This window comes from Struthio camelus, chromosome W, assembly GCF_040807025.1.
Source record: "Struthio camelus isolate bStrCam1 chromosome W, bStrCam1.hap1, whole genome shotgun sequence".
Taxonomy (NCBI): domain Eukaryota; kingdom Metazoa; phylum Chordata; class Aves; order Struthioniformes; family Struthionidae; genus Struthio; species Struthio camelus.
The window spans coordinates 26747673-26761342 of NC_090981.1; the positions used below are offsets into that span (position 1 = coordinate 26747673).

Below are 13670 nucleotides of genomic sequence, written 5' to 3' on the forward strand. Positions count from 1 at the left end.
ATCAGCAGCACAACATCCAGCTTGAGTCACTAGTGGGGTCCCTCAGGGGTTGATACTGGGGCCAACGCTGTTTGACATCTTCATTAACGATGTGGATGATTGGATCGAACGCACTCGCACTAAGTCTGCAAGTGATATAAACTGGGAGGAACATCTGATACACCAGATGGTTGTGCTGTTCTTCAGAGGGACCTCAAAATGCTGGAGAAATGGGCAGGGAGAAACCTCAAAGTTCAGCAAAATTCTGCACCTGGGAACAAATATGTCACACACCAGTACAGGCTGGGGGCTGACCAGCTGAAGAGCAGTTTTGCAGAGAAGGACCTGGGGGTCCTGATGGGCAAGCTGAACATGGGCCAGCAATGTGCCCTCATGGCACAGAAGGTCGGTCACCTATATCCTAGGGTGCATTAGGAGCAGTGTTCATAGCAGGTCAAGGGAGGTCATCCTTCCCCTCTACTCAGCCCTGGTTAAGGCCACACCTGGAGTACTGCGTGTCCAATTCTGGGCTCCCCAGTACAAGACAGACATGGACTGACTAGAGAAAGTCCAAGGAAGGGCCACCAAGCTGGTCAGGAGGCTGGAGCATCTCCCACACAAGGAGAGGCTGAGAGCGCTGGGACTGTTCAGTCTGGAGAAGAGCAAGCTCAGGGGGATCTCATCAACGTTTATAAAAAAAAAAAAATCTGATGGGAAGGTGTAAAGACAACGGGGTCAAATTATTCTCAGTGGTGCCTAGTGACAGGACAAGAAGCAATGGGTACAAATTGAAACACAGGAAACTGTCTGAACAGAAGAAAACCCTGAGGGTGGTCAAACACTGGCACAGACTGACCAGAGAGGTTGTGGAGTCTCCACTCTTGGTGATGCTCCAAACCCAACTGGACATGGCCCTGAGCAAGCTGCTCTAGGTGACTCTGCTTGAGAAGGGAGGTTGGACCTGATGATCTCTAGGGGTCCCTTCCAACCCCAACTATTTTGTGATTTCAACAATGAAACATACCTGTTTAAAAGCAACAATTCACAGAACCGCACACATTCCTATGAATCTGAATTATGGATGGTGCCTGAATTTCACATGCAAGGCTTTCACATGCAAATTTCTGCAGACTGCAAGATCTTGATTTTAACTGTCCACAGTGTAGGTAAGTATAAGGTAATACATGCTAGGGAAAAGTGATCTAAAATCATGCTTATATGATTTTGAGCTCAAGAGCTGGGAGTTACTACTTCAGGAAAGAGACCCTGGAATCATCACTGACAGTTCTTTGAAATAATAGGCTCACTATGAACCTGTTTAAAAAATAGTTTAAAAAAAAAAAAAAGCCAAGAAGAAATTAGGACTCCAGAACCTACACTGGAATTAACCCAAGTCAGATCAGGTTGAAATCACCACAGTTATGCCAAGACATCCATAAGACAGATGTTAAATTATTTTCATCTCTTGTATAACATCATCCCCTACAGGAATTGCTCAAGACATTAATTACAAATTATATCTATCATTTGACCAGGTTACATGACTGCAAGTTAAGAATAGGTTCTGAGTCAATGAGAAGCAAAAGAGGTTAAAGATAAACATTTCCCTGAGCTATTTAAATTTCATTTCTAATTATAAAATGCTGGTATAGTATGCAAGGAGATTGTAACAACAGAGGCATTCCAAAGGGAAGTTCCAAAAGGATGCTGCCTGCCTCCTTTATGGCGGCTTATGATGACAGTCAAATTATTACATGCTTTTCAATTAAAATATTTCAAAACTTACCACCAGCTGTCTCTCTTCTGTATTGGCTTATTCTTTCTCTGTACTTAGGGACTCAAACAGTTGAGAAAAGGCTAAGTCTTGGGCAAGTGCCACAAAACTTGCCCAGTGAACACTGAACTACTACATAGGAACAAATAAATAAATAAAAGCACAGTTCATACCTCTTCCGGTCATCTTTTTTAAGACTAACTTACATTCTCTATTTTTAAAAATAATAGTATGACTAGGCACATTGTTAGATGCTTCAGTAACTGAAGGGGAAAAGAGCAGACGTTTCACCATACCACATTGACTTAGGAGACCGTAGAGCTCAGCACAAGGGCTACTGAGAATCCCATCTTCTTTGAACACAAATTCCAGACACTTTTCAAACTACTGACGTAAAGGAATGTCAAGTCATGCCCATGCTAGAGCCAGAGTTCTTCAGTCTGTTGTTTTTACTATCTAGCTTCCTCTGATTATGACATTTTCATCGTTTTAAAAAGATGCACATTAGGCTTCTAGTTAGTTTGAACAATACCAATTCTCAGTCCAACATAATATCCTTCCTACAAACAAGTGTTCCATGTAACATAGTATCATTTCTTGTTTTAAAACTCCTTCATGGAAAAGAAAAAGAATCTATCAGTTAGCCTATCCAAGAATTTTTTGGCTATGATTTTATTAGCAACTTTTCAACCTATGCATAGAAAATAGGTCTCTCAAAGTAATAAGTCCGGGTAATATTTTTCACTGAAATACTACCAAGGTTTTTAATGGATATTTGGACCCATTCTTGCAATGGTCTTTACACTGTGGGAAAATGTAATAACACACTCCCAGAATTTATTCATTAAAGCCTCTATTACCTTCATTCTCCAAAGTGATTTTTATCCAAACACATTCTGTCTCACTTACGTGCTCCCTTATTTCTTTCTAATTTTTCACTTCATTCTCATACACCGACTCTGAAGAAGCAGGGAAAAAGGAAGGTCAAAATTTGTAGTTCTAGGTTAATGTTTGTGAATAGCAGATAATTAACACTCGCTAGCTGTTTCAGTATTTGTAAATTTGGAATCAGTATATCAGTATGAATAATCTACTCAGAACTTCTCTGTCTCTATAAAAGACCCAAAAAAAAATAAGTTGACTGAGCTTGCAGAGGACATCAGCCTTGGGGAAGTGTTAAACCATGAAGCTATATTCAAATAGTAATTTAGATCAGTTAAGTTAGCGTTAGAGGAATTCTACTGAAGTCATGGGCTTAGATTCCATAACCAGTGTTAGTCAGACGCGCAGGATGAGAAACTGTACAAGGAAGCAGTGCTAAAATAATTGAAGTATCATGGTGGACAACATGCTGAGCACAAGGCACTTATCCAATGATATGCGGAAAATTAGAAACCTCCCTTCTTCTGCAAAGCAAGGAAACGCCAAGTGTATGTAAGGAAATATTAAGAATATTCCCTGTTATACTTGTTATTTACACATATTACACATAACTTTAGAAATATAGGAAATGATCAAAAAGCAGCTTAGATACTACAACTTAACAAGTCATACACTGCCAGCTAACCAAAATGAGCTGACCAAACGTATGTTCTGAAGTGCTACAAATGCGAATCAAACCACGGAGACAGTTTAAGAAAACATTTTACTTTGCATTCCTAATAGGCTTACAATATTTCCAACAAACTTTTCTGCACAGAAATCTTAATGTATATTACAAATACAAACAGTCAGATATTACTGTCATTAACATGTCATTTACGGAGAAACTAGTTAAGATCATGAGAATTACTTGCCTATCCCTGAACATCTTAAAAAAATTAAGGATAAATCAGATCATACAATTGTTGTAATATCAATACTTATGTTGAGTCCACCATCCTTCTCCTATAGTAGAAATACATTCACTTCCAGAATGAGAAAGCTGGACTTCAAAATTTAATCTTTGCACTAGAGTATTATGAATATTCATAATACTCCCACAAGACTCCCCAAAACAGTACAAATGACAAACTGAAACACTCCATTAAAATTGAATATGTAAGAGTCAATGAACTCACAAGCCTCACCAAAAAGCAAAATAAACTCAATTTGAAGTGTTTGACTTTAAAAACCACCCAGTTTATGCGAACAAGCCGATATGGTAAACATTCTTCGTTCCTGATCAAGTAAAACCAAAGTGCCCATACTAGGATGCTGATACACAGAAGCAACATTCAAAAGGGGATACAGTACTCGGTTTGTTTTTTTTTAAATGATTATTTCTTAAACATGCTTTGTCAGCCCCTCAAGACCCATATACACATACATTCCTAAAGATATTTTTCTATTTCTAGCTTATTTGAGATAAATTTCAGAAGAATTTTGGGAGGCTGATAGAGACTGTCAAATAAAGAAATTCTTTCCAAAGAACTTCTGATAGTACTGGACAATAATCTCAGTTTAATCATTTCCTTAAAAACTGAGGAGAAGCATGCTGAAATGTCAAGTCACCATAATCACAAATTCAATTTCTACCCAGTTTAGCAAAGATAAGAAGGAAGAGTTCCACAAAATTTTCAGTTAATACAACAGTCACCTGAACAATTCTATTATGTCTTAGACCACAGCAACGGTGCTTATGACCAAAGTTTTACTATTAGTTAGATATTTTCAGTATTATAAGGTAATGATAGCTAGGGCTCCCGTGAGGATAAGAGAAAGATGTATCGCTTACCTGTACTCCTGAAACTTGACTTCTACTTTTTGAAGCAAACAAACAATCCTCGGAATCAACTGCAAGCAAAACTGAAGCGGAAGGAAGGAGCTCAGACAGAGATCCTTGACTGAAGTTTATAGCCTCAGGATTTCTTTGACCATCCTTTACTGATTCACTCAGATTAATCACAGAATCTCGTATGTTTGAAATAATCTCATTATTTTCTGCCAATAAGCGTTCTAAATGGTCTATTTTTTCTTGCAATATTGAAAGCTGGCCCTGTTTAAAAAAAGAAATACAAAAAAGTTGTCAAACTTCTTCATATAGCTTTTAAATTTCAGTTTCACTACAGTGTATTCTCTCCCCCACCCCCCACACAAATTCTTTATTCTGCATTTTGTACAAAGACGAGCTACACAAGAAATTGAATCAACACATGAAACTTCCTACTCTCAGAATAAAATAAAGCAACAAAAGACATTTTCCATTACAAATTTGAATTTATAATACAAGATCTAATCAGTGATACAGAGATAGTCTTAAAAGGTCACACTGCTTCAAGTACCAATTACTCCAACTTTTTTCATGTCTACGATTTGCAAAACTGTAGCCTTTTCATTTATCATATCAGAATATCAAAGGGAAAGCCACTTTTTAGGAAGCAGCTGTATCTCGTGAAATACAATTAATAGGATATATACATTTTAGTTTTTTCTTGTACACATAAAATTATACTTTGTTATGAAACTCCACTGCTTTGAAACATATCCATATAGAATACTGAGTTTCTTGTATTCTGTGAAAGAGAGTAAAGTTAATAAAAGCACTTAATAGAGGGAAAAGATCCCTTAACTGCCTGATCATACTCGTAATCTGTATGATTGGACAGTTACAAACATTAAGATAATCCTGTAAAAGACAGCTTGAATTTATAGCTCTCTCAGTCAGAAGGTCACTTCATTACTGAACAGAGGGATTTTTGTGATTGGTTTTAGCATGCACCAGAATAGAGGGGATAGAGAATAACATCAGTACCAACTGAAAGAAGTCAACCGATCTGCAGCAGAGAAACTTGATAGCACCTAATCATTGAACCTTTGGATAACAGAAGGTAGCACAGGAGAAGAACGAGGTATCTGGAAGTGCTACTGCCCTAACCCTCATGTATTAGAGCTACCCCTTTCAATTGAGGAGGTTAAACTTTTTTCCAGACATGAATATATTAGTTTTTATAGAATCATAGGAGGCTAGACCATGCAGTGGGTATCTAAGGTTTCTTTTGGCTCAAGAGTAAATTCTTTCTTTCCTCAAGCTGATTTCAATCTAACAACAACAGAAAAAGATAGAGAAGAGAAATCCAGTTACTTCATGTCATTAAAATTGTAAACAGACCCCAAAATATGCAACATACAATTAAGTTTTGTCAGCAAGATGTTACTGCAGCAAAACCCTCTGCAGATTCAGACATTCACACTTTACCAATAGCAGGCAATTGTTCTGTGATCTACATTTTTTTAATGACCAGGTAAACTTTTCTTTGCACCAATGCTTTATTATGCTAGCATATATTCACATTATAGCATAATATTAGCAATAGCCTCAGTAAATGAGACTTTTTCCCCTTTTAAAACCATTCCCTTGAGACATGCCTTTGCACTTTTGTTTAAGGTACAAGCTGTTTTCCTCAAATGCCAAATTAGTTCCAACTTTCACAGTTCAGTTCGCAAAGGATTACAGCTCCTGTTTGAACTGACACTTACTTTCTTCTGAATTATGTTCAATTTGAGAAGTCTGCAAGAACAAAAAACATCCCTTATAAAAAAAACATTCCTATAATTCCATCTCCACAGCAGTTCTTCACAGTTCTATACAAGATATGTTTTATTACTGTTGAAACTTCACAGTTTGAAAACTTGCCTCCTCATTTTCTGGACTGTGGAAAGTGCTGACATAGTCTTTTTTTTCCCACCCTCCTGTTTAATAAATCTTGAAACCAGTAATAAGTTCCAAAGCACAACTGAGGTAAACGCTTGTTATCTCCCAAAAGACAAAAATATATTTTAGCAATAGACCCGAATTAAACAAATCGATGTAGGGATAGTATCTTAGAGTCTAAGCAGTTTAAAGGCAACTACTAGAAAGCGTTCAAATGTACGAATTGTGAAGAAACAGGAAAGCAATATGCAGATGACGGGATACCGAAAAGAAACAAAAATAAGTGTAGTCCCATGCCCCCTGGTGGCAAACAAGAAACAACTGAGCCTAAAATCTTTCAAATATCACATTTAAGGCAGTGTATGCCTTTCTAAAATTAGTATTTTCGCTTTCAGTGTCTGTGAAACCTTAAAAATGAAAGACTCCTCCACTCGGACAATTAATAGCCTGTTATGTCACTTACCTGAAAAAAATAAAAACATATAAAATACCAGCTGGGGCTTTACAGGCTGCCCAACATAACCTTTGATCTTTTACATTCCTAAGAAGCTAAAATATAGCTGCATCTACACAAGTTATTACCTGCTTCAGTGCACATGGCTATGGTTCAAAGTTACCAAATACATAAGCAGCTAAAATGCTGTTTACATCTATCCACAACTCTATGTTCTGCCTTCATAACTATAAAATCAGACAACTGTTAAAATGTATATTCCCATTCACATTCCTTCTAGAAATATTCTACATCTTCCTACAAGAGAACAATTACATACTATTTAGCAATATCATCTACCTAGTCACATGTTAGATCACTGATTTGCCTTATGTCATCTAGCCAAGTACTGTCTCTCCAACAGTGGCTAGTAACAGATGGAGAGAAAAAAAAAGTATTACAGACAGACATACTTAGACTGATCTTCCTTTTACACATGCTCCCAACCTCCAGGAGAGACAGAATTCCACAACTGGAGGTGACATCTTATTTAATATCTCTAGATGGACCTTTCCTTGATTTTATTACTCTAAAACTCCGAATATGCTAGGATAACAAGTCCTACCATTTTACTGTGTATTATGTGAGGGAATTTTTTTTTTTTTAAACTTTAAGCCATGTAGTTGAGTTCCCTGCTTCCTGCGTTAGCAGAGATAGTAATTTTTCCCCATTCATCTTCAAGCTATAACAATTTTATAGACCACCATATCCACCGTATCCTTCCATCAGTAATTTATTTTCTAAGATACTTAGGATTCTGAAGAACAGCAATTCTTAAAAGTATGTTAAATGCAGAACTACTATAACTTTGGGGGCAGATGCTGTTATCTGGAGGTGGAAATCCTTACAAAGTCCTCCCATTCCGAAACTAACAATGGACACCAATTATGACTGTTCTCCTTTCTTCTCTGAAGACTGACTGAGAGGCAGGGTGTCCCTTTTACAAAGCATTACAACCTACCATCTACCAACTCAGCTTGAATGCAAAACAATCGAAAAGTTGCAGTTAAGAACAAACTTAGGGCCTCATACAGCACCCAAGTTAAAACCAACAAAACAGCCATATCTTAGATTTTTTAAAATACTTTTATTTCTATCACAAAATGCAGTCATAGAAGTTAACTTTAAGACACAAGCAATACCACAAACTAGAAACGAGCTCAGATTTCCATTCAAGTAAGAGAATAGTGACAGTAGTGTCGAGAATCCATTTGCAAATTTAAAATTTTATGTGGATCCAGAATATGCAAAAACTACCTGTTTTTTTTCATTCCACACTCACCTTTTCTCCTTATTCATTTTAAATAGGTAGTAGTAGATAATGCTTAAAATGTGGTACTCAACACTAAAGCTCTTTAGAACATGAGATAAACATGAAAAATATTTCAAGTCTTCAAAACAAGAAAATTAACACATGGAAATAAAACCAATTCAGTGTCAACCTCTTTAAAGGCAGGTGACTGAATTGCACTGCCCAGCACTAATTATCAAAGATGAACAGGACACAAGAGCGAAGTTGCGCTAAAATGTTTAATGTGCTAAAATTTTACTGATTTTTTATGTGCTAGTAATGGCTGTTGATTTACTAGTAAAATAGATTAGAAATATTTTATAGGATCCCCAAACTGGTATTAATTAAAACATAAATATACAACAAAAGAAACATAAAAAACAGGAGCTCTATTCATGAATGAAATTGTACTCTAATTGCAAGCAAAATACTGTTAGAGTTTGAAAATTGTCCACACACTTCTTTTTTTGGTTTCTTTTTTAAAATATGCAGCAGAGATGCATCAATTTTACCTTAATGAATTCCACCCAAATTCTTGTGATCTACATGGTACTGTAGATACTGGATAGCAAAATTTGGTTAACTGCAGAATTTATAACTGTCAGCAGACTTCCCCGAGTTTACGGCATTAATTCTTCTCAGAAAAGAAGCAATCGTGATCCAAGATTGCAAGTCCTATCTAACAGTACAGAAAATTGGAAGGATGCTTTTTGGGTAAATATGGCTGAATTCAAATGGAGATCGTTAAAGGATGTTCTGTGAATCTACATACTTGTTTTACATAAGGAAATGCAATGTAAAATTATGTGACTCACCTGACCTATATAATCAGTGAATTTGTTTTTATAACTATTTCTCTCTGCCTTTATATATTAACGGATTGCACAAACCCATTAAACATTTTTTATTCAAAAAGCAAGAAAGGCAACCTTGCTGTCACTCCACAGATATAGCAAATACTACTATATGAAGAAGTGCAAGGTACCAACAAACCCAGCAGTAGTGAAAACAGGCACAGCTTCATTGTTAAAAGAATGGCATCATGTGAGCAGTATATCTGTTCACTATCCCCATGGTTACACAGGGTTGGACTGAACAAACTAAATCTTCCCATGTACATTTTCATTTGAGAACAGCACAGACCAGCTCATTCTCCACCCATTTGGAACAAAAGCAGTCCATACATGTTAGCTGCACTGGGCAACCAGCTGCTACCACCACACGAATCAGCTAAAGAAACAATTCCTTCTGCTTCAGTCTTAACCCTTCAGCAGTTTTCATGCCCCACATACTCCCTAACAGCCTGTTTTCCCCACTGCCCTCTACTTCTCTTTCTCCATTTGCTTCTGACACTGATCTGATCTGTAGCAAGCCTAGGACTCTCACCGCAGCCCAGCACAAGGAGGAAAACCCAGTAACACAATGAAAGATCAGGCTGCTTTATTCCAGGAAGGTGGGGAAGGGACCCTTTCTCCCACTTGAATATTCTACACTGCAGAGAGCGCCTTAGCTGCAACTTTCAATTTCCTCAGCAAACAATCGCTTCCTCCTCATATGCCTGTTGAAAGCAACTGCATTTAACGATCAGTCCATAAGGAAAAAGGCATCTAGCTTAAATAATTAAAGTGGGAATATGATAGGCCAACAAATCAGGAAGTCTCATGAGAACAGGCAAGCATTAGAGACTTCTGAGGTTAAGTCAGCTAGAAGTTGGTTATTACATGACTTGGTGATTGCTGGCTGACTCTCAAGTGCTTACTTCAAAAGCAAGCAGAGCCCATTCTCCTCCTCACCCAGGAAAGTGAGCAGGAGACTGCAAAGGACAGGCAGTGTCCTGCTTGAGAGGCTCTGGGGCACCGAGGAGCTGTGGTGAAGAAAGGAGAGTACCGCACTGAACAGAGCTCTTGGGGGCAACATGGACTTCACACTGAGGTTGTCACCTATACAGATTTACAGCAGTAAGTATTGAGGAAACTGGACTTGAGAAGCCTTACTTTCTGGCTGCACTGATTTGCAGTCATCTTAATCGCTTTCTCCACCAGCCTCTTGTCAATAACCATTTCCAGGTACATCTCCACAAATCATGTACTAAGCTCACACCAGAAGTTAACTAAAATCTTGCCACAAGCCTCTGAACAGATGGCAGCATATTAGGATGACAAGACCAGAAAACATTCTCTGCTCACTGTTAACAGCACTGTGCAATGAACAGAACATATTAAATGTAGATTTTAAATGGTCATCTCCCATGGCAAGCTTGTAAAAACTAAAAATACAGCCTGATATAGCAAGAAAACTTATTATTTTAATTCTCTAAGTTTCATCATACATTCACACTGCAAGGTAGGACAGAATCAGAATAAAAAAACCAAGCATCCAATACATCAGTCCAGAGCACAAATCAAGGTTTAAAGCCTGTATTAATCTGGACAGCAGGCTTACGTGCCTTTGTGGTAATGAAAACTATGTAAATCACCCTGTTAAAAATTCCATAGTGAAACCCTACCTTTATAGTACCATTCAGAACAAGCCCCACTTTGAGAAGGCACTGGGATGCACCTGAATCATCTGAACTACAAAACAAAGGTTTACTCTCTTAAAATGAAAACATTCTATTCCAAAGATGAAGCAAATCAGATGAATCTGACAAACAGATTCTAAGAAGCTGATGGACTTCTACACTCTGCTTTACCAGAGTTACAGATGACAGAAATAAGTATTCAATATATTGTTATTCTAGATTTAAGTTTCACATAATTTGCAAAGAGTGAAATATGACATGCTGTTAGTGACTAAATAGACACTGATTTGAGGGCAGGGAGAAAGACGAGGGAGAAGGAGATAGACCTAGAAATATTTTCTATTCTAGAGTCACTTACTCAGGCTGGTATTTTTCAGCTTCATTTCCTGTTTTGATTCCCCTTACTACCCTATTTTGGGTCTTTTATGACTAGGAGTACCAAACTGAAATGCAGTTTAGATAGCATTAAGGCTATGGGTATTTTAGGGATACTCATTTTTATTTGATCAAGCCAAAACTTAAAAAAAAAAAATTCAAATGACATGTCAGACAAAAAAAGTAGAGTAAGAGAAAATTAGGAACCTTTCTCTCTCCATTTAATTTACAGAGTTTAAATTAGGCATTGATCTTAAGTAGCAGAAATAGTTGTTCTCTCTTATGCGGCATGTTGCTCCCTCTGAAAAAAAAACTAAACACACATATTTTTGCACCAACTTTAAGATTGTAATTGAAGCTCTGTTTGGCTAATTTTACTGTTTACTCAAAACTTCACGTAAAGTACACAAGCAACAAAGAAAAATGCACCTCGTGAATACTAGAAAGTACGAGGAATTCTTACTGTCCTATAATTGTTTGCCTCTTTCCTTTACAATGGACTAAAGGTTCAACAGAAGAAATACTAAGTTCTCCTTAACTTACACTCAGGAACATTCTTGTGATATTCAAAGGCTTTCAAATCATGGACTTCAGTGTAGTTAGCTTTGTTTGTTTTAAAACAACAAGTCAGCTTGTTTCAAATTCAGGTAAATGATTATTTCTTTTGTGGGTTTCTTAACCAAACATTCAATATCCTTTGGCAAGACAGCTACAATAATGTTAAAAGTCACTGTGCTTGCAGTTTTTCAGTACTCAGAAGCCAGAAAATGACAACTCCAAAATTGAGTAGGACCTTAATTCCAACTATCCACATTTTAGAGTAATAAAAAAAAACATTTTCCAACCACCTGATCATACAAGTTTCTTGTATCTTGTTACATGCATAGGTTAGAGAGCTCACAAGTGAGATCCCAAAAACATACCAATTACTAAGAACATGCAACAACAGAAAGTGAGTATTTACTAGTGTATGTTAGCTGCCAATTTCAGCTACCTCACTATGGCTATACTTCTAGAAAAACTATAGTGGGAGAAGGCATTTATAGTATATAAGAAGTTATTTAGAAAACAGAAAGTGTACAAACTTGCTGACGCTGAAGGGAGAAGTGGTGTGCACTGCACAGAACTGGGGCATAATCACTACCAAGCAGGAGTTGATACGTTGTAGCTACAGCTGCCTCACCCAGACAGGGCAAATTGAATGCAGTGCTTATAATAGGGAAAGTACTACCTCAGCAGTACTCCCCAGAGTACAAGTTTACAAGACCCTATTGTTTAATGCACAGACTCAGCACTGCTGGTGCTTCTGACATTATGTGGTCCTAATTTCCTATTACTATTGCTCCACCCTACCATGAGTCATCTCTTTTTGGCCAGCTGGTACTACTTTCAAATTATTGGCAAGCTCAGAAGAAATAACTGTAGCTCCGTACTACAACAATCACTGCTAGTGCCACTTGTGCAGAAGCATTTGACACACCATGTAGATTTCTTGAAAATATGATGCAAGCAAAGAAGCTTTAGCAGTAGCATCAACAACCAGACCCTTAATGCTTTGCTGGAAGGACACAGAGGGGAAAAAACAACCCCTCCCCCCAAACCAAACAACAAGGCAGCTGCTTTTAGATGAACTGATCATCTCAATGTTTAATGCAACATAACTTCTGAGCCATAGAAATATTTACCATACATTAGAAGATCAGGGCAAGGGTCAAATAAAGGTGGTCAAGGGCATTAGAGGCTGAGAAAGATTCAGATAAAACTTATTAAAAAAAAACAACTAAGTATGGAAGTTGCTACATATAAAACCAAAACTGTGCTGCTTAATATGGGCAGGTTTGTGCTTTGACTTGCCAGGAAAAGACTAAAAATGAAAAAGAGCAATCACTTAGTCCTGTTCTAGCTATCAACAGGAATCATGGCAGAGATGAGTTTTAAAAATGTATTTGCAGAAACAGCTTTGCACACTGGAGGGATACGTCCCATAAAAGCTAAAGCAAGCCGTGTGAAAGAGTTCAGAAGAAAAAGCCGAGTTTCAAAACGTTACCTATCAGGCAGCAACAGAGGCTGTGTTGTGTTGCTGTGTTGCCTTGCTCAGGCAGAAAATCTACTGAGCATGAATTCTGATATGAAGACCACACAAAGGCCATATATTACTGAAGTAAGATAGTCCTACAAAAAAATCCTCCTCTTTTAATTAAAAACTTAGATTTTTTTTTTTTGGTCCTAAGAGTATCCCATGCATGTTTAGGTTAAATCAAGCAAAAATTAGAATTCAAAAGAAATACAAAATATTAGAATATGCAACTCAAAGAATATTTTACCAACTTCTTTAAATGAACAGCTTTTATGGGTCTGTTCTAATTCAAAATAAAGTTAGTTGAGAAAACAAGGAAAGTTTGGTTAATGTTTTTTCCTATTTGGGTCCAAAATACAGAATAGATTTATCTGTGCTTATCAGTATTTAGTATTTGTCTGTATACAGTAGCACAACTCCTTCTAGTTAAGCTACCTATGGACATTCCACTTTAGACTTGTTTTGAATCAAGTTTTAATTTATCAAGACCAGTTTAATCCATGAATCGTTTGTGCCTCAAACTCAGG

General features: G+C 37.2%; 1 protein-coding gene across 2 annotated transcripts in view; it reads right to left on the reverse strand.

The window, feature by feature from the left end:
* Positions 1-13670, reverse strand: part of LOC138064096 (alpha-mannosidase 2-like) — a 126219-nt gene that overhangs the window by 107577 nt on the left and 4972 nt on the right. For both annotated transcript variants that reach the window (XM_068925059.1, XM_068925060.1), the window contains exon 2: positions 4470-4730. In XM_068925059.1, the coding sequence (XP_068781160.1) occupies positions 4470-4730 (261 nt within the window). The remainder of the gene's footprint in view (positions 1-4469; positions 4731-13670) is intronic.